At 42.7% G+C, this 26,282-nt stretch overlaps 1 protein-coding gene across 1 annotated transcript; it reads right to left on the bottom strand.

Moving 5' to 3' along the window:
• Window positions 1–24,320: 24,320 nt before the first annotated feature.
• Window positions 24,321–25,321, bottom strand: LOC138176853 (metallothionein-2B-like). The gene is made up of 3 exons (XM_069107768.1): window positions 25,297–25,321; window positions 24,736–24,801; window positions 24,321–24,435 (listed from the first exon to the last, which is right to left on the bottom strand). The coding sequence occupies exons 1-3, from the start codon at window positions 25,319–25,321 to the stop codon at window positions 24,341–24,343; spliced, it is 186 nt and encodes a 61-aa protein (XP_068963869.1). The 3' UTR covers window positions 24,321–24,340.
• Window positions 25,322–26,282: the final 961 nt, after the last annotated feature.

Genomic DNA, 26,282 nt, shown 5'->3' with positions numbered 1-26,282 from the left:
TCTCTTATTCTTTCTTTCTGTGTCTCTCACTCTGCCTCTCCTGATCTCCATCTTTGTCTCTCCCTGTCTCTGACTTTTGCATCCCCATCCTCTCCCATTCTTTTTTTCTTTTTGGAGGGCAATTGGGGTTAAGTGACTTGCCCAAAGTCACACAGCTAGTGTGTCAAGTGTCTGAGGCTGGATTTGAACTCAGGTCCTCCTGACTCCAGGGCCAGTGCTCTATTCACTGCGCCACCTAGCCGCCCCTATCCTCTCTCATTCTTAAGGTCTCTTCAAAGAATTTTAATATCAATTGTGAGACATGGGAGACACTGGTACTGGACTGCCCAGGATGATGTGCCCTCATCAAAGAAGGCTCTGTGCTCTATGAGTAAAGCAGAATCACAGCAGCACAAAGGAAATGTGAGCTGTGTGAATCTAGAGACATCTTCAGTCCAAATGTTCAAACAGACCACTTATGGTAGAGTCTTTCAAGCTTGTATTGGTCTGATCAGCCACAGCCAGACATACTGGCTTACCCCGATTTCATGATGCCATTGATCCTCTTTGATAATGAAGGACAAACAACATGCACACTCCTTGCCTTTACAGTAATGGAGTTGAAAGATGACGGGGAAATGCCTAGAACTGTGTCATTAACATGCCATGGTGAGGGGGGGAAACACCCATTCCTGGAAGTTGATATTTAGGGTCTACATTACATAATAAATTACAAGAGAAGCCCAGAAAATAAAGGAAAGGGACAGGAGAGTGGCAGGAAGGAAAGTCATGTGACAATGAATTATGCTCTCTGACCTTTACTTTCATCGCAGAGTATATGTCTTTTGCAGCTGGAAATGTTACAGGAAGTAATAGAATAATAACTTTTCCTCTTTGCCAGGAAATTTTCCTTGAAGCTAATGATTTTTACTATAGGAAATCCAGAACATTCAGGTTTGTCTGTATGTAAACTTAGCTCACACAGTCCAGTGAGATGTCATGCTCAGACTGAGGACCCTGATACTCTGCCAATTCTAAAAGTGCCGTCTGTGATTCCAAAGCCAGAAGGGATTGTGTTCAGCAGAATTTTCATTTTGTGTCCTTGCTGGGGCTTGGGGAGAAGAAGATGGAAGCTGGTCCTTTTTCTTCTTTTTAAATGTTTTATTAGTGCTCTTTTTTTAAATACCACGTTCACATCCCAATGATTCCTGCTCCCCTCCCCTCCGTGTGCCTCGATCTCTTCCTGTGGTATATCACCTCTCTGCTGAGAGACAGGAATAGCCTCTAAAATTAGGATAGGTCACTGCACTGATCAAAGTCCTGAAATCTTTCAGTGTTTTTTTTTTTCCATCATATGGTTATCATGTGAATTGTTCTCCTTGTTCTACCAGTTCATTTTATTCTACCTAAGGTTCTATTAATTGTTTCTATTAGTCTTTGTTTAAAACTATATCTAAGACTTCAACAGTATTAAGAACTCCTCCAGTAAAATCCCTCAATGTAGAGAGTAAATGAATTGCCCAATGTTGCACAGTCATATAGGTCAGAAGCAGGACTGGACCCCCAAATTTTTCCTGAATCTGAGGCCAGGTAAGCTGCTAAGCCATACTAACTTTGTATCATTTCTTTCAGCACAAGACCATTGGAACATAATCATGTGCTGTCGTACTCAACAAACCATAAACACAATTGGGGTGTTATTGCTGAATGAATTGTGTGATGGTAAATATGTAAGGCATTGTGGGATATTCTTTACAAAAGTCTAAATGCTCCCTGCTATCAAAGAAGACTTTCTCAGTGCACATATAAGTTATTTTCATTAAAATTCTCATATACATGGGAAAGTAGACAGACATTAGGTTGTTTTTTTAATATTCTCTAAATCATATTTTTGTTTCAATAGAGTTCAACATTATTCTACAACTTTTCCTCTTTAAGATACAATGTGAAGTTGTCCCTCTAATCCTTCACAAATCTGTAATCTCTATTAAAGAATCTTCTCTACAAGGGAGGGCAAATTGGGGGAGAGAGTAGTCAGAAGCAAACATTTTTGAAAGAGGGAAAGGGTCAAAGGAGAAATTACAATAAATGGGGTCTGGGATAGGATGGAGGGGAATATACTTAGTCTTTCACAATATGACTACTATGGAAATGTTTTGTATAACTACACATGTATAACCTATATTGAATTGCTTGTCTTCACAGTAGGGGGGTTGAGGATGGATGAAAGGAATCTGGAACTCAAAGTTTTAAAAAGCAAATGTTAAAAAATTGTCATGCAACTGGGAAATAAGACATACAGGCAATGGGGTATAGAAATCCATCTTGCCCTACAAGAAAGTAAGGGGGGAATGGAGGGATATAAGAGAAGGAAGATTGGGGGAAGTATGCTTTCTATCTTGGAAGGGGTAGGGGAGAGATGAGGAGAAAATTTGTAACTCAAAATCTTATGGAAATGAATGTTGAAAACTAAAAGTAAATAAACAAATTCAATTTTTAAAAATCTCCTCTACAAAAAAAAAATCATGTGCTGTCCTTCTCATCTTGGATAAATATTAGGACTGTGTAGTAATTCTTAATTAAGTAGGACAGGTGATTAGCCCAAAGTCTCCATTCTTTGAACATACTAGTGCCTTTGTCCCTGTTCTTCTCTCACTTTTCAGCTTCCCCTTGGACTCAAGAAAAATGAAAGCCCATATTATTACTATTATTGCTACTTACAGAGGGAAACCGTCTAAGGGAGAGCCCAGAGCAGACTCCTCCTACCCCTCACAAAGTGAGGAACACATGAAGCAATGCAGTTGATGGTACTTTCTTAGTGTAGATATGGGTTGGGTTAACTGACTATGAAGTAGTTTAAGGGTGAATTTGAAGAAAAAAGGGGAAAAAGGAATCATTAAAATGAAAAGCATTTGTTAGGTTCTTATTGTGTGACAGGTTCAGTGCTCATCTCTGAGGATGAAAGAAAAGGAAAGGAAAGGAGAGCAGAAAAGCAATCCCTGCTTTGAAGGACCTTACATACCAATGGGGGAGATAACATCTATGGCATCTTTAAATTAGAGCACACAAGATAAATACAGAGTAGAAGGAAGAGACCTGTAAAAAGGAAAACTCAAGGGGTTTAGGGAAACAGGAAGGCTTCCAATAGGAGGTAACATTCCAGCTGCATTCTAAAAGTCGTCAGGGAAGTCAGATGGCAGAGGTGAAGAGGGACATAATTCTTGGCATGGGGGCCAGCCGTACAAAGACATAGGAAATGGGGCATCCTATTTGAGGAATAGCATAGAGGCCAGCATCTGGAGCATGTGAAGAGGAGTCAAGTGCAAGTCTGGGTACAGGATGTAAAGAACTTTAAATGCCAAACAAAAGAACTACTATTTGATCCTAGAGGTAATAGGGAGTCACTAGAGTTTACTGGGCAGAGGGAACAGTCCAGTCAGATCTGCACTAAGAAAATCACTTTGGCAGCTGTGTGGAGGATGGGTTGGGGAGGGAAGAGACTTGAATCAGGGAGACCAATTAGAATTATTGCAAAATTATTGTATTTATTGCAAGAGGTGCTGGGATGATGAGGCAGATAGGTGGTGCGGTGAATAGAGCACCAGCCCTGGCATTCTAACTGTGTGACCTTGGGCAAGTCACATAACCCCAATTGCCCTGCCTTCCCCCTCCAAAAAGCAAAAAAAAAAAAAAAGAGGTGTTGTAATGTCTATGAGAGATATTGTAAGGAAAGAAATTGCAAGATTTAGCAACTGTTTAGATGTGTGGGGTGAGTGAGAAAGAGGAGTTGGAGATGACACTGAAGTTTCAAGCCCAGGGGGTGGTAGCCTCTGGAAGAGAGGAGGGCTGGGTGGGGGTGGAAGTTAATGAGTTCTGTCAGCAAAGGAGTCTGAGAAGGGGTTTACAGAGAGGAAAAAAGAGAGCCAAGAGTGAGCAGAGCTATGAAAACTCAGAGGAAAGAGGATCTAGAACAGGGGTAGGGAACCTGCAGCTCAGGGCCACACATAGCCTTCTAGGTCCTTGAATGAGGCCTTTTGACTCAGTCCAAATTTTACAGAACAAATCCTTTTATTAATAAGGGGGTTTATTCGGTGAAGTTTGTATACAGTAAAAGGATAGTACTATAGAGGTCCTAGAGGGCCACATGTGGCCTTGAGGCCACAGGTTCCCCATCCCTGATCTAGGGGGACAAGGTAATCAACAGAATCAAATACCAAGATTTGATCAAGAGAGATCAAGAAGGATGAAGATTGATTTGGAATTAAGGGACCATTAGTAATTTTGGGAGAGTAGTTTTAATAGAATGATAATGTCAGAAGTCAGATTACAGAGGGTTTAGAAGAGAATGAGAGGAGAGAAGTAGAGGTACAGAATATAAGTAGTCTTTTAAAGGAGTGTAACAGAGAAGGGAAAGAAAGATATAGAAGGATAACTAGCAGGGAGGGTTGACCTAGGCGAGGTGTTTTGAAGATGGAGGGGAGACATGAGCATCTGTAGGCAATAGGGAAGAAGCCTGTAGGGATGATGCTAGAGGCAATATGCTGGATGGGATCAAGGATATGCATTGCTCCTAGCAAGGAAAAGGGCCACCTTGTCATCAGAGAATGACATGAATCAAGACACAGTGAAGGATGAAGTCAGAGGGACGATTGCAATAGTTTTCTCATTAATCTCCCTGCCTCTAATCTCTTCTCTCTCCAATCCATCCTCTTAGGGATTTACCTAAAGTATAGGTCCTCTTTGCTCAATAAACTCCAGTGGCTCTCTGTTACTTCTTTTTTTTTTTTTTGCTGCTTTTTGGAGGGGGGAAGACAGGGCAATTGGGGTTAAGTGACTTGCCCAAGGTCATATGGTGTTAAGTGTCTGAGTATTAAGTGTCTGAGGCTGGATTTGAACCCCGGTCCTCCTGACTCCAGGGCTGGTGCTCTATTCACTGCGCCACCTAGCCCCCCTCTGTTACTTCTGAAATAAAATATAAAGTAATTTGTTTGGCATTTGAAGCTCTTTATAACCTGGCCCTTTCCAACCTTTCCAGTCATTTTACATTCCACTCCCCTACATTAATCCCAGTGTTGCCAAACACAGCACACCATCTCCCATCTCCATGTCTTCACATTTGGTGCCTCCCGGGCCTACCTAGAATGCTTTCTCTCCTAACTTCTGACTCATAGTATCCTTAGCTTCCTTTAAGATTCCAGTCAAGCACCATCTCTGGTCCCCTCAGCTGCCAGTGCTATCCCTTCTAAGGCTCCCTTCCATCTACTCTGTATTTATCTAGTATATTCTGATTTATATATGGTACCCAACACATAGAAAACTCTTAACAAATGGTAAATGATTGTTTGATTGATTAATTTGTTGGGTAATGAGTGCCTGTGGTCCTATTCCAACTCTTTTCTATTCCTCTCTAATAGAACTCTGCAGACCATAAAATTATTCTTATTAATTCTCCTCCATTAGTGTTAAGCTCCTGGAGAGTAGGGATTGTTGGTCTTTGTGTGTTTAACACCTAGCAGGCACTTAATAAATGTTTGCTAATTTATTGATAATAATCACAATAATGATACCTCACATAAATATAGCATTGTCGCCTTTCCAAAGCATCCTGTTACCCATGACCTTATTTGTTCCCATAAGGGAGGTTAGAGTTCTGTCCTAAGGATCCAACTACCCTTAAAATTTTCCAGGAGTAAATCCAGCCTCACACGCTATATGACCTAGAGTAATTCACTTAATCCTGTCTGCCTCAGTTTCCTCTTCTGTTAAATGAGCTGGAGAAGGAAATGGCAAACCACTCCAGTATCTTTTGCCAAGAAAATCTCAAATGGGGTCACAAAGAGTCAGACTTAATTGAAAATGACTGAACAACAAACTGAAAACAATATTTTTGGGGAATGATCTGTCCTTGTCAATGATCTAGGTTGCTTCATCCTCTCCTTTATTATAGGAACCTAATGATTTGCCTGCAAAGTGCCTAAGGCAGAGGATTTTTTCTAGCAAAAGGCAAAGCATAATGTTTTCAGGAAAGGAGACTGAGAATGAGAAGTTGGTACTCCCAGGTTTCAGTCTCCATTGACAGTTTGAGTTGGGGGAATTCTAATTCTTCAATAAAAACATATTCACTGGAGTAGTGTGTTGTAGTAGAAGCACCACTGAATTCTGTGGATTAGAGTCCAAACTCTGATACTCACTGATCTTGGGAGAGTAACTTCCCCTAGGGCTCAACTTTCTTCTACATACAGCTAAATGACAATGTCGGACTAGGGAACCCCTAAGCTTCCTTCCTTTTCTAACATTCTAGAGATCAGTGAGTGACCCACCTATGCAGAACATTCCACCCCAAGGAGGCCTCGAAAGCTGCTCTGTCCTTGGGCTGAGGTGTAGTGGCCCTTTTTATATACCCACATACAACAGGACCAGAGACAGAAAATAATTTAATAAGTTTATTTTCATTTCATAGAGAGGAAAAAGAGTAGAAAACACATCTGGGGGTATAAAAAGTCAGGTCTGTACAAATTCCTTTATCTACAGGCACAGGGAGCAGTAGCATCAGCGGCAGCAGCTGCAGCTCTCAGTCTGGGGGGCTTTGCAGACACAGCCCTGGGCACACTTGGCACATCCTGCTGGGCAGCAGGAGCAGCAGCCTGAGAAGGAAAGATGGGAGGTGAGTGTGAGGAGAACCTGGAAGGGCCCAGACATAGGGACGTCGCTCAGAAAAAAGGAAAGATGCTATATCCTGTATGGGAAATTAAAGGGACTTCACATCCACAGGAAGAGAGCACTGCCTTAAGTCTCACATATGGACCTCCCGAGTTGATACTCAAGTTTGTCTCTATCATGGCAGTTAAGGTTTGAGCAGCTCCAGTCACAGAAAGTCTCTGTAACCCCACGAACCCCACATTCCCTCTTCCACTCACTTTTCTTGCAGGATTTGCATCGGCAAGATTTACATTTGCAGGAGCCTGCACAGGTACAAGAGTCACCTGGAGAGAGAGAAAAGGAAAGAAGGAAGGTGAGCAGAGAAATAGCCCAAAGTTCTGGATATGCTTAGGGGTAGCAGGCACAAATCTGGGATTCTCCTTAATCTTTCATTCTCCAATCTCCAGCCTTGATCCCCTGCCTCCAGGGCCACCAAGAACCAGGCTTGAGATCTCACTAGGTTTTCCTTAATGCAGCACCAAACAAGGTGTCCCGTGGCTTTCTCTAGAAAAGCATCTCTTCCTATCAGGAAGGAAACCCTGATCATAACTAGGCCCCATTATTGAGAGCCCCTCACTTGATACCCTGCTACCCCAAACACCATTACCCTTGCTCTTCAGGGAGCACATTTCTAGAAAAGCTGCTAAAGTCTGCTATCTGGTAGATATAAAAGCAAAAAAGCTCTGCCCAAATCTACTCTTCATCCTGGGGCTCAGACTATTAAGCATATTTATATAGCTCGGAGTTGGCTTTAGGAAGCTGAGGAGGAGAAAACAAAACTCTTTATTACTTCATTTTCAAAAGGAACCACGACCCTCTGCATGCCCACAGCCCTTTCCATCTTAGCCCACAGCCATCCTCTGAGATCAAGCCCAGCACAGAGAGGAGACCCCAGCTCAGTAGATGTTTCCAGAACACAGGGGGGGGCCTCACCGTTCTCGCAGTTACAGTTGGGGTCCATGGCTGGCAGGTAGATGTCAGGCATGCAGCTCTCACAGGAGGATGGATGGGAGAAAGGTGTTGTGAAGGGAAGAATCACGTCTTCTCATTTATAGTGAAAGGAGCAGGAGAGTGAGTGCAAAAGCCCCTCCCCTTTCCTCCTCCTCCTGCTCCTCCCCCCTCCCAAGGCCAGCCTCCTGCACACAGACCCAGTGTTCTGCTGACTCATGCACGTTGTCTGTCTCATGAGTACATTTCCAAAGTCCAGGAGTGCTGAGTGCAAATCTCTGGGCACCAGATCCTGCCTCCCACACAACAGGGACTGTGTGCAGAGAACAGAACTCATGCTACCCCTTGACCCCTCGTTCCTGAATAGCCAGTCAGTCCAACCAGTCCCTCACCCCCACATTCTCACCCCCACATCACATTTCCAGCTCTAACATGAGAGCCAAGTTTACTAGAAAGGTCCCTGCTATCCTTTCTGTCAGTATAGCTAAATCCAGACTTTCCTATTCCCATAATTCTTAAGTATGCTTGGCATTAAGTTCATTTTTCCTTCTAGAGACCCCAGACAAAGCCCTGCCCTTTGATTATCCCCCTAGGGCTGTCAGGGTTGAAGTCTCCTCATGCATTATGCACCCAGATTTCTTTTGGAATAGACTGAGAATTCCTGGAATAGGTAAGGAATCCTCTTAGATCAAGGGGTCCTTGAATTTGTATGGAGAAAAAAAAAACATTACACCTTTAATTTCATGAACCTCTAACTGAACTTTAGCATTTCTTTCTATCATCAATTTTTAAAAAATATTCTGAGAAGAGAGACATGACCCAAAAAATTAAGAACCTCCACTCTTAGGAAGGACTTGGAAGATGTGTTCAAAGTCAGCTTGGGGCTGATGCCTTCCTTGGTTTGTATTTTCCTTCATTGAAGTGAGTTTCTCCGCCTCAGTCAGGATCCTCTAGTCAGGTTACTACCACTCCTCTGTTCTCAAATCTGGGACACAGATTAATCCTGGCACTTTGGGCATTGTGTCCCAGGATCTAAGAGTTGGAGAAAGACCTCAGAGAGCATCTAATCCAGGGGATCTTAACCTTTTCTCAGACTCTCTAAAGAAGTCTCATGAAGCCTTTCAACCCCTTTTCAGAATAAGATTCTTGAATAAAATACAAAGGAAACTAATTGAACTGAAAAATAATTATTAAAAAAAAAAACAGTACACAGACACCAGGTGAAGAATTTGTGTATTCTGATGTATACCCTCCCTGTCTCAGCAGGAATCTCCCCTGGATTCCTTGCTTCTAGAGAAACAGGCATGAAACCATTCTTGCAACAGACATTTACTGAGCACCTGCTTGTTAAGAAATGCCTCTGTCCTCAGTGTGGTGGTGAATATAGAGAAAAGGGACCACAGCCCCTATGCTCATGGTGCTTAGGATCTAGGGGTGGAATGTGACACAGCAACAAAATTATCTGTAAAGTATGACCCTTTGATTCTGACCTGCTAAGGGCGATGAAATATCTACAATGCAAAACATTACAATAGCTCATAATTACATAGTAAAGAGAGTTTTGCAAAGTATTGGCTAATACAAACACAGAGGAGATCTTATCCTGGATAGGGTAAAGGGGTCTGTAGTTAGCCTCATACACTTAACGAAGGAAAGAATTTAGGACCAGAGAGTAAAGAAAGCCCTGGGGGCTGGATTGGGGCAAGGCTTCACCCTTCACACACATACACACACACAAACACACACACCAGTCCGTGAAGCAGTAATAATAATAATTGTTGTTGTTCAGTTGTTTCAGTCATGTCTGACTCTTTGTGACTCCATTTGGGGTTTTCTTGGCAAAAATACTGGAGTGTTTTGCCATTTCCTTCTCCAGTTCATTTTACAGATGAGGAAACTGAGGCAAATAGAGTTAAGTGACTTGCCCAGGATCACACAGCTAGTATGTATCTGAGGCCAGATTTAAACTCAGAAAGATGGGTCTTTCTGACTTCAACCGTGGTACTCTATCCACTGCACCACCTAGTTGTCCCCCAAATAATAGCTCATATTTATATGGTATGCCCCATATATGATTACCAGGCACTGTGTTAAGCATTTACAGATATTATCTCATTTAATCCTCACCACCACCCTGTATCAGTAATGCCATATTCACAATGCCTATAGAGATTACAAATATGCTGATATAATTATCCATCACAAAATACATCATGCTTGCCATATGGGGAAATAAACTAGAAAATTTATTAAGATACCAAAGACTGAGTCCCAAAACCAGAAAGTGAAAGCCATCAGATTAGTTATGATATTGGCACAGATAGATAAAGTAGAAAGCACCCACATTTTCAAGCCTTTAAAACAGAACAGGCTACCTCAGGCAAAGGTCCTCCTCTCCCCACGCACAGCAACCAGCCAGCGTCCTGGAAGCGCGCTCCCAGCAGCTCCGGCCCCTGGCAGCCCTCAACAGGAGTCCTTAGCAGAAAGTCCTTAGCAGTCCTAACTCAAAAAGGGCTTCGCGCTGCTGCTGCCTCTGCTGCTGCCGCCGCCGTGGCCACCACTGCCAGCCACCGCAGGAACACTAGCTTGGCTTTTGCTTTCTCTGGCTTTTGCTTTCTCTTGCTCCGCCCCTTCCTGCTACGTCAGCACGTCCTATGGGGCATGGAAGATCTTTAAATCCCATAACCCTTACACACCCTGGGAGGTAGATGCAACTTTTATCTCCATCTTACAGAGCAGGAAATTGAGGCAAATGGAAGTTACTTGACTTGCCCAAGGCCACACAGCTAATAAGTGTCTGAGGTCACACTGGAACTCAGGGCTTTCCTGACTCCAGGCCCAGAACTCTTATCATAGTGCCATCTAGCTGCCAAAAAAAAATTAGCAGAAAGTGGTTAGATGTTTAATCATCCTCTCTATAGCTATAAGTACTCAAAATTCAAGATCCTTGACTTATAGCTAATAAATAGGCATACTATTGGAGGAGATGAATTATACCAATCCTAGCATTCTTGCTATGAATGAAACCAGAAAGAAGGTTCACCTAAAGAGAAAGAAAGATCATAATAAGATACTCCTTAGAGAATCAAAGAAAGAAGTTAGCTGAGGTAGATTTGTCATAAGCCCAAAGGCAAAAAGAAACAATTCATGGGACATTTGATCATCTTATATTGTAGTATCTATGACATGTATCTAAAAAAAAGGATCGTGAAAATGACTACAACATCAGCTGCAGGGGATGAAGAGGCAAATTCTCTGAAGACCTCCACAAAGCCCTCCAAATCAAGTCTGTATACAATCCAATACTTGGTGACTTCAGTGCGAATGTAGAAATAGTCTAGATGATGTCAAATATAAAAAAGATTATGTTTCCACATAGACATCGAGAAGTGGGTGTAGCAACAAGCACCCCAGCATCCCCAGGGTGTCTGCCAACACGGGTTCTTAGATCTGCTTTGTTAAAGGAAAGCAACTCAAAATGGGTTAACAAGCTTACTTTAATCAGTCAAATATGTATCATTTACCTAGTTCAGGGGAAAAAGGTCAGCACCCCGAACTTCAAAGCATACAGATAGAATTATCAAGACAAACAGATCAAGGAGACAGATTTCCAAACTGTCCAACCATTACATCCATACCAAACAACATCTGGGTTTCAAAGCCGGGGTGAGGGGGGGGGGAGCGGCTCTGGACAAAGGCTTTCCAGAGTTTCATCTGATCAAATCACAGAACACTTCTCAAAGTGAGCCCCAAAACAAAGCTACACATCAGGGCTTATATAGCCTTCTCCTGGCTCAGAGAATGTAACAACCTTACTCAATGGCCAATCAAGAAGTATCTACTGAAAAACAAGCCTCCTACCCCAAGCTCCAGGTGCACTTTAGCCTAGGGGCAGGGAAGATCTTTAAAATTCACATTCCCATTACAATAGGTTTTCTTGCAACAGAAATACTTAAAGTCAAGAGCAAACCAGGAAAAGGCCACAATGACACCAGTGTCACCCAGGTCAATGGTGAAGAAGTACTTAGGCCTAAAGTTCACATGCTTAATTGCTTCATGAATATTAGCTTCTCCCCAAGAGGAGCTACAACTCATTTAAATACACATACAAAGGATGTGGAAGCAGCTGTACTGGAAAGTTGTATACCTCAGAGTACTTAGCCAATGAGAAAATGAGGGAGGGACCTTGCGTTCTAGACAGGGATAAAGGTGCTTGCTCTCACTTCTGTAGGTGTGTGTCTGTTCTAGCAGCTCACCTGCTTCTTGCAAAAACATAAAATAAATAAGCTTGCCTCATCTACCTTGGGACTGTTTGTCTTTCTTCTAGGAATTTTATTCTTAACAATGAAGAGGATGAAAAATGTATCTAGGTCAACTCATATTTAGAATTTCAAGGGAAAGTTGTTCTCCCCTTTCTCAGAAAAAAAAAATTGTCTCAGAGCCATTCCCTTTTGCAATGGAAATAATTTAGATAGAAATAGGAATTTGAACTTTTTTAGGAGATAAAGATAACATTAGGATACTTTGAGGGTTTATTTCTAGCTTACCTCTGCAATTTATTGCAAATTCACTATTTTGCCTTGACCCTTAAACTCCTGGGAAAATCTCTTCTTGTTTCTCAAATTATACTAATGTACATCTCTAATCTCAAAGTGCTTTCTTTCATGGAACCCTAATTCCCAGGATTGTAGATAACAGCTTTTTGCATCCTGGAACCATTTCTATCCTAAACTGGCTGTCCCATCTAGTTAGTCACTGACCTAGACTATCTGGGACCTGAAAATCTGAAATAATTCTGCAATGCATCAGAGTTGGGACTTTTCTACATATCAATCAACCAATCAATTAACAAGCATTTATTAAATACCTATAGTCCTGAAAATTCAAAGATAAACCCTCCCTCTTCCTAACTTCCTTATTATTATTGAGGGGACCACCATTCTCTTGATCACCCAGGCTCACACCCCAGATGTCATCCCTGACTATTCTCTCTCATTCCCCAATATCCAATCACTGGTTCAGTCATGCCCTTTCTGTTTTTGTAAATCTTTCCTATATATCCCCTTCTCTCCACTGATATGACCACTACCCCAAAGCAAACCCTCATCACCTCATGCCTGGACTATTGCATAGCCTGCTGATGGGTCTGCCTGCCTCAAGTCTCTCTTAACTCCTGTCCATCATCCACTCAGTTACCAAATTAATCTTCCTAAAGTGCAGGTTTAACTATTCTGCCCCCACCCCCATATTCAATCAACTCTAGTGACTCCCTATTACCTTCAGGAGCCAATATAAAATCCTCTGTTTACCTTTAAAAGTCCCTTATAGCCTGGCCTGCTCCTGCCTGTCCAGTCTTCTTATGCCTTACTTCTCCCCTTCCACCCTCTCCTACCCCCAGCGATTAACCATTCCCCACTGCTTTATTTGGTTCTATAGTCAACATGGGACTCCTGGGAGTTATCACCACTCCCTCCATTGCCCTCCCTCCCACTGGATCCTCTGGGTCCTCGTCTCTGGGCTTCTCAGGGAGATGGTGGAGAGCCCTTTTTGGTGCTGTGACTTCTATTATTCATTAGGGAGTTACTACCTCTCTCTCCCTCACCCTGATCTGAGTAGGAAGGGCCTAGGATAAATGGAGACTCAGCTCCTGTCATAGACCAGAGGAATAGCCCCTTTCAGCTCCAGACTTCCTGACATCTCTACTAAAACTTCAATGAACCCCATTAAAATATGGTGTGGCTTGTTGCTTCCTGGGTTTCTTTATCACATGTAGGAGACAAATTCACTAAATACGGGTGGAAATTGAATATTCCTGTTTGCAAGCATTCTATTTAGGTATCCCAAAGTAACCATAACTAGTTTGTAAGAAAGAGTAGGGCACTAATTTAGTGGAAAGTAGGGGCAGCTAGGTGGCAAAGTGGATAGAATACAGGCCTGGAGTCAGGACAATGTGTCTTTCTGAGTTCAAATCCTGCTTCAGACACTTACTAGCTGTGTGACCCTGGGCAAGTCATTTAACCTTGCTTACCTCAGTTTCATCCTCTGTAAAATGAGCTGGAGAAGGAAATGGTAAACTACTCCAGTATCTCTGCCAAGAAAACCCCAAAAGATTCAGACATGACTGAATGACAAAACAACAACTGAGTTCTGGATCCCCATGATGAAATCACTGAGCCTTGAATACAGGCAAATGTGACATGTATATGCCTATATCTTCACTCACACACATTTGGACAGGTGCCAAAGATGGAAAATCTGTTAGAATAAAGTAGAAGGTCTCAATCAGATTGGTTCACCTTTGGGAAATAGTGGCATCTTTCAATGGTGGGAACCTGTGGCTTCTGTAAAAGCCCATCTTTTTCTTAACACCAACATTCTCCACTTGGTTGTGAACTCTGAATAGTAACGAACATTTATAGAACACTTTCAAATTTGTGGCATGCTTTGTATCTGTGGTATCATTTAGCCTCTCTCCTCCCTTTAGGGATTTGAAGTAACAAAGATGGAGAGTGGGGAGGGAGAACTCAGGCCCCCTCTGCTGGTCCCAGCACTCAGATGACCTTTCCCCTTCTAAATCTATGAGCCTGCTTTCTTATCAAACACTCCTGGATCTGAAAGTGAGGCAGCTGCCACAGAAGGTCCCTCAGGGTCGTTGGGTCAAAGCTGACAAGCTGAGAGGGTCTGTGTGACCTTGGGGGCTTCTAAACAAGGGAAAAGCCGCCCTCTTGCTCAGTGAAACTTGAAAAGATGGATGAGGAAAGATGGAGAGATAGGTATGATTCTATGATCTCTCTGAAATGCAGGTAAGAAAAGTGACTTTTCCCCACTAGAGACTGAAATTTTGAGGAGTAGGAAACCAGGGTAAGTCTTCCCAAGTTTGCCTCATGGGGAAGAATAGTTTTCTATTGGTGTCTTTTTATCTATCTATCCCTGTTTCTCTATTTTTGTCTCTTTTATTTTGTCTGTCATTTTATCTTTTTCTCCTTGGTTCTCTCTCAGGATTTTTGCCCTCCATGCTTCTTCCATCTGTAATCTCTTTCATTGTCTCAGTCTTTCTCTTTAGCTTTCACTCTCAATTCCTCATTTTTTTTTCTCTCCACATTTTTTCCCTGTCTCTTTAAATCACGGTTTTGTCTCCCCTTACAGCCTCCTCCATCACGTTGCTCTGAGGTGAGGAGCTCTATGTTCCCGCTAAAGGGAGCAGAGTGAAGCTGAAATGGAAAGCCCAGAAGTGTGTCGTCATCGCGCCACGGTGAATGAAAAAACCACATACATTCCTGGAATTTACCGGATGAACAGAATCAACAATCCAAGAAAAACAAGTTGAGAACAAGTTGTCCTCTTTGATCCTTGAGAGAGAGAGAGAGAGAGAGAGAGAGAGAGAGAGAGAAAGAGAGAGAGAGAGAGAGAGAGAGAGAGAGAGAGAGAGAGAGAGAGAGGGAGAGAGGGAGGGAGAGAGAGGGAGAGAGGGAGAGGGAGAGGCACAGAGAGGGAGAAGGAGAGGGAGGAAGAGAGAGGGAAAAAGAGGGACAGACAGAGAGACAGACAGACAGAGAGACAGAGACAGAGACAGAAGCATGTATTTCTTTGGAACAGGAAATGCAGAAAGAAGTGATGGAATAATACCCCTAGCTCTTTTGTGAGTAAAATTTACCTCCCAGTTTAATTTTTCTCTCCAAGAGCGACAGTGCCCACATGTAGGCAAATACAGCCCATTGAGTGACTTACATTGAGCAGTCAGTCCATTGTACCTTGTGGTCCTTTGAGATGGGATGAGGCTCTGCCTAAAGTGCTTCTGTGTCACCCAAGTCAGAAAGGAATGTGCTCAGTAGTTTTTCACTGTGTCCTTCATGGAGGGCCAGCAGTGAGACTTACATTTGCCGGAGCCTATACCAATTCCATAGTCATGAGGTCAGGGAGGGGAATGAAAAGCAGATAAGAGCAGAGGAGAGACAAGCTGAAAGGGAGAGAGAAGGGCAAAACAAGGGAGAAGGGAATGTTGGGAAGGAGTGAAGGGAAAGGGGGAGAGAGGAGAGAAGGGAAAAGGAGAAGTAAAGAGAAAGACAAGGGGATGGCTAGGTGGCGGCTAGGTGGTGCAGCGAATAGAGCGCTGGCTCTGGAGTCAGGAGGACCTGAGTTCAAATGCTGCCTCAGACACTTAACACAAAAACTAGCCCTGTGACCTTGGGCAAGTCACTTAACCCAAATTACCCTCCAAAAAAAAAAAGAGAAAGACAAGGAGAGAAAAGGAGGGGAAGGGGAGGGAGGAGAAGGAAGGGAAAATGGGGGTAGAGGGAGGAGAGGTGAAAGGAGCAGAGGAATAGGGTAGAAGAAGGAGAGGAAAGAAAAGGAGAGGAGAAAGGAGGAGTAGGGAAGGGAGAGAAAAGTTTAGGGCTAAGAGATATAAATCTGGGATTCTCTTTTCCATTCCATTCCATATTATCAACTCAGAGTCACCAAGAAGAGGTCCAAGAATTAATATCTTTTCCAGTCTTGCCTTAATGAACCAATGACCAGGTTTCTACTTCCAAATACTTCCATCCTGTTTCTGGCCAAGCAGTCCATCTTCCTAGGACACACTAGTACTGTGTTTCCCCGATAATAAGACACTGTCTTATTAAATTTTTTGGAAAGAAAAACACCAGAGGGCTTATTTTCAGGGGAGGGCTTATGTTGTCCTGCCTCAGCTCTCCTCCATGGCACTGCTCTCAATGGTGCCAGCAAGCAAATCACTGGGGAAGAACAGGATGATGCTCTCACTGCTGCAGCTCTGATTGGATGCAGCTCGGAGCGCGGCGTGCGTTTCACCTGGCGGGGGGGATGGTGTATACAGAGAGTACCGTAATGTAGCATGTAGCACAGGGGATCACCTTCACTACAGTAGCAATCTCAGGGCTTATTTTCGGGGGAGGGCTTATTTTAGAGGAATCTTACATAGTAAGGGGAGGGCTTATTTTTGGGATAGGTCTTATTATCGGGGAAACACGGTATCAGAAACAGATATTGATATAGTCATATCCTTCTATGAAGGGAGATGAATTTACACCTTCAACATCTGAATTATTAAATATCCATGGCAACAAGTGTTTATTTTTCTTTCCGGAGAAGCTAAGAGCCAGGCTCAGATTCCTGTCTTCACAGTGCCTCCTAAGATACCCAAGCTGATGAATACCCTTGGCCTCTGTAAACAGGACTCCTCTCTTGAACTTTTGTGCTTTTGGAATATATATGCCATCAGTATTTTTACACTTGAGATCTTTGAGTATGGACAAAGGTATGGATGACAACTGACAACTGATTACTCTTGAAGCTCTCTGACAACACGTATGTAAATATACTGAGCAAATGGAGTTAAAATGTATATTGATAATATTGGGGAAATTTTAATTCACAATTTCATAATTGCAATTTATTATTCATCAAGTGACCTAGATAGTCCCTTCCATCTCCAAATGCATGATTTTAAGAAATAATCCCTTTGTTTTTGTAACTTAGTTTTAAAAACTTCTAAGAGTCAGTAAAATCACCTATTTTGCAGAGAAGACAAAGGGAAATAAACAGGACTAAGGGAGGGAAAAGATTTAGATGTAAATGGGGCAGCCAAGTAGCACAGCAAGTAAGAGCACCGGCTCCAGTGTCTGACTGACCTGGAGATCGAATCCCAGGCTCAGACACTTAGCACCCACCCAGAAACACCTGGCTGTGTAACCTTGAGCAAGTTACTTAACCCCGACTGCTTAAAAAAAAAATTTAGATGTAAAGAAACAGAACACTGAGACCAGAGGAGGAAGGCTGCCTGGCTTATAAGGAAAGGAGCTCTGTGAAGATGATACAGAACAATAATGTCTTTCTACAGGGCCTGTTAGACTCTTCCTAGGAGGACTGGAGCTCCTGGCCAGACAGAACGAGCACTAGAGTTTTCTGCAACAGCAACAGGGCTTTGACAGGAAGTCTATGTGTCCCTTCTCAGAATAATGTTTCTAAATCATTGAAGGAAATATTACATTTCAATTGAGGTTAGTGAAAATATGGACGCATTTTCCCCCATCTTATTCCTATTTCCTGATCCCCTGAAATCTAACTATAAACCCTAGACTAGGAAATCTTATTCTAAACCTTCTGAAAGAGGGAAATACTGTTGAGCAAAAGTCAGAATGGGTGGGATTGGTAAGGGTCCTTAGAGCTCCTCTCTTAAGTTAGAAAAAGAAAAAACTAACACTACCACAACAGAAAATTGACCTTACCAAAACAAGGTGTAGCAGTAGCAAAACTAAGAGAGAAGAAAAACCTGCCTCTTCTCTTTAGGGGAAAAATATATTTTAAACAAACAAACTCCAGGATAAATAGATATCATTGCTGCCCCTTACTTTACCCTAGTAGGGATATATACAGAAATGTTCCTTGTTTTATCATATCTCTTCCTCCTTTAGTCTTTCTGGCCTTGAAAGCATTTGTTTCTTTTCTACATGGACAAGTAGATAGATGCACAAAAGAACCATTGTAGAATGCTTAAGTAATTTTTGTTCAAAGACCAGTGTGGTTTAATGGGGAAGCTTTGGGCCCAGAAACTTTGACTAGATCATTTTTCGCTAAGTTTTGATCTGGGAAACATAAGATCACGCAGCACAGTTTTCCTAGGCCTAGTTTCACTTAATACTGTTTTAATCCTAGGTCAAGTTTCATTCTAGAATGGTCAGTTCATGAAATATATCCTCACACTCTCCAGACTATGACATAGGGAGCTCTGCAGTCAACCAAGCCAGAGGTACCTTTTCAAGAAAAGAAAAACAGAGGGGTCTTGAGAAAAGTCCTTGTACCATTTCTCTGGAGCAACTTCTCCTCTCTACCCTGACTCATGTCTCCTCTACCCCTAGGAAATTCATGTACCCATTCACAACAGAAGCCTTGTACCTCAGTATGTCCTTTCTCTTCCCATGGGAATATATACTTAAAAAATCACTAGCAAAGAGAGGACAATGCTTTACCCAAAGGAATATGGTACTCAGTGTAATTTTAGACAGTAGGACCAGGTAAATCAGGTGAATGTTGGGGGCCCGGGGGTCTTGTAGACTAAAGCAGCCTTGGAATGTCTAGTCAGACCCCAGGCCCTCTTGTGCCTGACCAAGTTATAGAAGAAAAAGAGAAAGGGATAAGAATCATTGCATCTGAATGTGAATCCAGCTCTTCCATGTGTGATCTTGGGCAAGTCATTTAACTTTTCTGGGTCTCAGTTTCCTCATCTGTAAAATGAGGTTTGACTAGACAATCTCTAAAATATCCTCCAACTTTAAATCCTACGATGCAATAACTCCAAGAAAATCTTGCTCCAAAGTCTGGGTTCATTTCATTTTCCCAACAAATGAAAAGGAAAGAAATCACAAATGAAGAGAATGGTATGACCAAGAAAACTCTGAAAACACTTGAGATACATGGTTATCGATTGTAAATATAAAATACATGATGAGATAGTATGAGAAAGACTGGCATGAGGTAGGGCAGCTAGGTGGCACAGGAGATAGAGTGCCAGCCCAATCAAAAGGACACCTGAGTTCAAATATGCCCTTAGACACTTACTTGGTTGTGTAATCCTGGGCTAGTTTCCTTAACCTGTTTGCCTCAATTTCCTCATCTGTAAAATATGCTAGAGAAGAAAATGGTAAACCACTCCAATTTCTTTGCTAAGAAAACCCCAAATGGGGACATGACTGAAAAACAATTGAACAACAAAAGGCTGACAAGATAGGATACCACTAGATTGTGGACAGCCTTGAAAGTCCAGGGGAAAAAAAGGAGTTAGCATTTTACTTGCTGGGCATGGGGGGCTACTGAAGATTTCTGAGCAGAGCATTGTGGCAACCAGATCTATTCATAAGGAGGATGAATTTGGAAGCATTTGAAGGCTAGATTAGGAAGAGGGGAGAATGGAGGCAGGAATGCCTGCTAGGAAGGTATTTCAATAGTCAGATGAATCATAATGAGGAGTAAGAGATGCTAACATGGCTTACATAGGAATCGAGAGAAAGCAGGTAAATAGCAGGAACATTGGTTTGGTTGCTGACTGACTTTAAGAGAGAAACAAGAGGGCAATTGAAAGATAATCACCAAGGTTGTATAAATATGGGACACCGGGCCAATACTGGTGTCATGACACAAATAAAGAAAACAAGAGGAAGAACTGAGCCAGCCCTTCTTTAGTATTTGCTAGGGCTGCCTTGGATCAATTCCCCCTTCCTCCTCCATGTTGGTTCCTTGTGCCTAGGATTCCCTGATCTCCTTTCCTCTGTTCCTTCTTCCCCTCTTTAAGTCTGCTTGAGATGACTGTTTAGCACAGATTTTCAAAGTGGTATTTCCAAAGACTCTTTAATTTGGAGGGGACTTTTGAGGCCATCTAGTCCAATTCATACCTGAAGAAGAATCCTCTCTAAAATATCCTCAGAAGGTGGCATCCACCTTTTGATTGAAAACCACCCAGGAGAAGGAGCTCACCAACCTCAAAGATAAGATAGTCCCTCCTACCTTTGGGCAGCTCTGGTAGTTAAAAAGTGGTTTTTGTCTTTGTTGTTGTTTAACTAAATCAGGTCTAAACCTGCTTCTTTTCAGTTTCTATCCATCACTATTCGTTCTGCTCTCTGCTGTCAAGTAGAAGAAATGACATCCTTCTTGAGCTCTTGAAACCCTTGAAGACAGTCATCAGTGAGTTCTCCTCTAAGTCTTATCAAGGATTCTTAACTCCTTTCTTTGAACTATGACACCGAACCACTCATTTGGTTCTCATCCCACATTGACTTGTATTGTTCACGAACTCCTGGGAATGTATTGGTGTATCCCCAATAGGACCATTAACTTCTGAAGGGTAAGAACTGATTCCTCTGTTCCTTTTGTCACCCTAAGTCTTTTTCTTCCAGTGCCCTGCATAATACTGAGTATAACAGGAATCCTCAAGGATTGTCACCAGCTTGCTGTGTCTGAAAACCTTTCTGGTCTTCAGAATCTCCATCTGTAAGTCAGCGCATCTTTCACATCTCCCACATTTGTAAAACAAGGAGAAATCATAACCATACCTGCTTGTTAAATAATTCCTTTGACAGGAGGGCAGAGACCTCTCCTCCCAGAACCTCTAATTAAGGAGGGAATCCAGGTCAGCCATCACTTCATTTCCCCTCCAGCAGCCTTCCACTGGCCTTCTCCATCATACCCCCACCCCTACCACCTCCACTCCTCACTGGTTATCTTCCTCCCCTTCTTGCTTACTTTTGTATATTGTCTTCGCATAGTAAACTTCTTGAAGTCACGGACTATCTTCCTATTTTCATGAATGTATCCCCAGCAAGTAGTTCAGTGCCTGGTAGGAGGAACTTAATAAAGTATTTATTGGAGGGGGAAGGTAGGGCAGTTGGGGTTAAGGGACTTGCCCCAGGTCACATGGCTAGTTTTGTGTTAAGTGTCTGAGGCTGGATTTGAACTCAGGTTCTCCTGACTCCAGGGCCAGCACTCTATTCACTGAGCCACCTAGCCACCCCTAATAAAATATTATCGACCAACTGTTAGCTAAAAGTTAAAACATTCTTTGTCCCTAATAGAAACCTACCACTACCACATTTTAGAGGCTGAAATTGAGACCCAGAGACAAGGAATCTGACCAGTGTCAGGAAGTGAAGGGAAGAACCTTCATGAGAATTACGGTCTCCTAATACCTGTATTACAGAGTGCACCTAAGGGCCAACTGGTCTAGTTCTAGGATGAGGGGCCATGGGAGTACCCCCCCATTCAATGTTCAAGAGGCTCAATAGACAGAGCTTGAATGCTAATGATTGACATATATTTGATCATTTGCAGCCCCAAGACTCCACCTCCAATATAGTCCAATCCCATAGTAGCAAACATAGTGCCTGCCAGTCACACAGCAGGAGAGAAACAAATGCTTATTGAATTGAGCCCTGAAGGTAAGACAGCTCTCAGAGAAGACACTTCCCGATCTTTCCTTCCAGACTGAATAGCAGAGAGAATCCACAAGGCCCTAGGGCCAAGGACACATAAAAGACCTCTCTCCTTCCCAGCATTCCCTCTAGCAATACCCCCAGCTGCGGGGAAACAGAAGAGAGGGAGTTCTCTTATTGAGATTAAAGCCAAATGAATAGGGAGACCACTGGCATTCTTTCAAAGGCAGATAAAAGAAAATTCTTTGCTCCCTAGCAAAAGAAACTTTGAGGCAAGGGATAGGGGTCAAGGACAGCAGACAATATGCAAGGAGAATATCTAACATTCATTTTAGAGTGAAAGGAATATTCCTTTCAGTTCTATAACCAATGAGCCCATGTCCTGAAGGTGTTTCTCTCTCTCCATCTCTCTGCATCTCTCTCTGAGTCTGTCTCTTACTGTATTCTCCATCAACCTGCCTTTTCTCTATTTCTGCCCTTTTATTCTTTCTTGATTTTCCTGTCTCTCCCCATCCCTCTGTCTTTCTCTAGCTTTAGCTGCCTTGTAGCCTTTTCTGTCCCTTTCTCCCTGTTTCTCTCCCTATCTTTGTCTCTACTTTTCTCTCTCTAGCTCCATAATCCCTGGTTTACCCTGTGTGAGTCTGGGAGCTGGTAGGGCAATATTAAAAAGGGTTCTATGCCATAGGAAAAGTAAGAAACACATCACTAGAAGCTCAAGTTTAGAATTTAAGTGGCTTAATGAAGGATGGGAAGGGTCAAAGTCATAAAGGCATCTTGGAGGGGTAGGTTAGGGAAGAATAATTTGTGATATCTGACAGTTCATTGTCACCATAAAGTCTGTTTCATCCTCTGCAATGAAAAATGCTAAAGAAAGTGAGGGGGCAATTCTGTCTACTTTTCCTATATCTTCCCCTCCCAGCAACTTGCTGTGTAGCTTGTATTTTCCCATTATGGCAAATCAGGAGCACCAAGGTTAGTCTGTGATGTAAACATAGGTCCTGGTCCAGAGAGAGATGATATTCAGAAAGAGGGCCCTGGGGCCCTCCCAAGCCTCAAGGGCCTCCTGTGCCCCCACAGCCAGGTGGGTTCAGTCAAGTTTTTATTCTTAAATTCATTTATTATATTCTGATGCTTTGCGAAAAGTTAATCTGTTTCTAATATATATGGTAACTCTTTATCAACCAGAATATTTAAATAACCAAAATGTGCCATTGCCTGGCTGACCAGTGCATGTGATCCAATTTGGTATAATCTAACCAACTAAGATGTGCCAGGCACTGTGAGAGATACATTAGAATACAAGACAATTATGCCCTTATATTTTACTGGAGGGAAGCAACACGCACACACATAAGCAAAAACCAAAATACTGTATATACAAAGTAATTTCTAGGGTAAGGGCACAGGATCAATATGAAGGGTGGTTAGTTTAAAAAAATGGAACAGGGGTTCCAGTGCGCACAATGGAAAGGGGGGAAGAGTGAGATAAGGACACCAGAGGAATAGGGCTGACATGAATGGAGGGGAAGGGAGAGAAGAGAGGGAAGAGAAAGAAGGAAGGTTCACTCAGTGGGGAACCTGCAGCCTTGAGGTCACAGGTTTCCTACTCCTGCATAGTCTACCACTCGGAAGAACAGGGATGCCAAGTGAGCCCATAGAGAAATAGATTGCCAAAGTCTTCATGAGCCTCTCTCTCTCTCTCTTTTTTGTTTTTTTGGAGGGCAATTTAGGTTAAGTGACTTACCCAAGGTCCCCGAGCTAGTTTTTGTGTTAAGTGTCTGAAGCTGGATTTGAACTCAGGTCCTCCTGACTCCAGGGCCAGTGCTCTATTCGCTGCACCACCTAGCCTCCCCAAGAGCCTTTCTTCCTAGTTCCTTCAATACTAAGAACAATGATAATAATTCTAACAATTTCCTCATATACGAATAGCTCCATTAACTTTCCAAAGTAATGTGACTTTTGTAAGAATTCTTCATACGAATTCTGTAAGGTAGGCAAAGGAGGGATTCACATTTTAAAAATGAGGAAATTGAGTCACAGGGAGGTTGGACTTCCTATCCTAAGGAACCAACTATCCTTACAATTTCCCAGGAGTAAAAAGCATTTTTGGAAGAGATTTGTGTGATCTAGGATCTTTCCTCTCATATATCATTTCTATTTCTTAAACTCAATGAGTATGGGAGTCTAATGCTATATCTGCAAAGAGTCAGAGATTAATCATCTTTGTGGAATTATGGTTCAAGGAAGAAAAAGATTAGAAATCAAGAGTTGAAACATACTGGTTCCCACCTCTACTCTGTCATTGACTTATTATGATACAGTAATTCCAATTATCCAGTCAACAGGTATCTATTTAGTGTGTTGAAGTAAAAGGAGCCCAAGACTTGGGATTGTAGTCCAAGTTCTGATACTTATTAATCATACGATTTTGGTTCTCTTTGCTTTGCATGTCAGTGCCAGCCTATGTAAAATAGCTGTGTTAGAATAAGTGGTCTGAAAAGTTTCTTTCCATTCAAATATCTGACAGGTCAACGATTAGCAGCCTTTCCCAGAATTTTCTACCCCTGAATGAGGCTTCCAAAGCTACTCTACCCATAGGGTTGAGATTTACTGTCCCTTGTTTCACAAACATATGAAGTTCAGAGATCGAAGGATATGTAATGGTCTTATTTGCATTCACACATTCCGTAGAAACAAAATAGAAAGCACATTTGTGGTGTATGGAAAGCTAAATCTGTACAAATTCCTCTATCTACAGGCACAGGGAGGCAGTAGCATCAGTGGCAGGAGCTGCAGCTCTTGGTTTGGGGGGCTTTGCAGACACAGCCCTGGGCACACTTGGCACATCCTGCTGGGCAGCAGGAGCAGCAGCCTGAGAAGAGAAAACAAGAGATAAGTAGGATGTGTCCTGGCCTGAAAGCCTTGCAGAGTTCAAGTTCGGGGATGTGCCTCAGAAGCAAGCAAAGGATGCTGTTTTATCTCTCAGGGGTGATTTAGGGGACTTGGTACCACTAAGAAATGAGTCCCCAAAGCCCCAACTCCGGAACTGATCTCCAGGCCTCTTCAGGTATTCTCTGATGGGTCAGGGGCTGTTTAGTTGAAACCAGAGAAAGATTTCCCTGAACACACCCACACCCATTCCCAGACGCACTACACTCTAACTCACTCTCACTTTTCTTGCAGGAGGTACATCGGCAGGATTTACATTTGCAGGAGCCTGCACAGGTGCAAGAGCCACCTGGAGGAGGAAAAGCATTGAAGAGGAGCATAGAACATCCCAGAACTCTAGTAGACTTGGGAGTAGGAAACTCAAGTCTGAGATTCTCATTTACTTCTAGAGCTCATTCTCCAAACCTGGTCCCCACAGTCACCAAGAAGAGATATTCACTCTGAGCTCTTTCCAGGCTTCCCTTAACAAAGCTGAAGAAGCTGTCATTTTACCTTTCTCAGATCCCTAGAAAAGCATCTTCTCCCACCAGGAAGGACAGAAATCAATCTGAATTATTCTCTATTTTCAGAAGCCCTCCCCCACCCCAAACTGACGCAGCCTGAGTCCCTGAACACCCTGATCTACTCATTAGGGATCACATTTCCAAAAAGGATACTAAAGTCAGTTATCTGTGAAAAAGGGCCCTTTTCCCATCTACCCTGATCCTTGGCACCCCGACAGTTAATCACAGGCAGGGGATTACTGTCCTGGAGTTGTGTCCAGAACCCAGGAGTCTCTTATCACTTTCACAGTCACAGTTGGGGTCCATGGCTGTCAGATAGATGTCAGATATGAAGTTGCCCCAGGAGAAGAATGGTCTGGAAGGTTGGATTCAGGTGTGGAGAGAAAGAATGGTATCCTCCCACTTTACTGCAGAAGGACCTGGAGAATGAGTGCAAAGTCCCTGCCCCCTTCCCCCTCCCCCTTCCTTTCGGCCCAAGGCCAGCCTCTTGCACACAGTCCCAGGGTTGTGCTGACTCTGGGGCTCTTTGCACACTATCTGCCTTGTGAATCTATGTATTGACATAGAAATCAGAAGGTGCTAAGTGCAAATCTCTGGACTGCCTCCCACACTGAAGGGGCTGTGTGCAGAGAAGAGAGAACATGTTTCAGGGTCCCAATGACTCCCTCTCCTCCTGGAATAGCTGGTCTATCTCCCTGGCACCCAAGGATATATGAAAATATGACCTGGTAACCTTTCTTCTGACTGGGGAGTGCAAACTTTACTTGTATCTTTGCATACAGTTTGTATTTTCTCTGAGGGGCCTTGTGGTCTCAGGTTACTGACCACTTTGATGGTCCCATAACCCCTCAGCAAATCAAACTCAAATAGACTGTGGGTCTGCTTTCATGAGTAACAGAGTTACTGGCCAATATACCAACTGTCTTCACAGAACTAAACCAAGTCAAAGAATATTGAATTCTAAGCAAGGCTTTCCCTACAGTTCCTTCAGCCCTCCTTATGAAACTGTAGAGTCCATTCCATTTACTATTACTCCTTAAGAAATTACCGTTGTATCTGGTCTTTTTGGTTTCAATAGCACAATACCTATATAATGGATGTAACCTAAAACAAGTCAAAGAAGAGACTGAATATATGCGTTTCACACACCAAGGCTACAGAAAGGGTGGATCACATTGCTGCGTTATACTCTGTTTCTTTTGAGTTACTGGCCAACATGTCAACTGTCTTCACATTACTCTAAAACCCTCCATCCAAGTCTACATTG

Source organism: Petaurus breviceps, unplaced genomic scaffold (assembly GCF_028583685.1).
Source record: "Petaurus breviceps papuanus isolate PSGF00001 unplaced genomic scaffold, PetGlider_PUasm1.0 90281, whole genome shotgun sequence".
Lineage (NCBI taxonomy): Eukaryota > Metazoa > Chordata > Mammalia > Diprotodontia > Petauridae > Petaurus > Petaurus breviceps.
The sequence above is the reverse complement of the archived record's forward strand: the minus strand, read 5'-3'. Positions and strand labels throughout refer to the sequence as shown.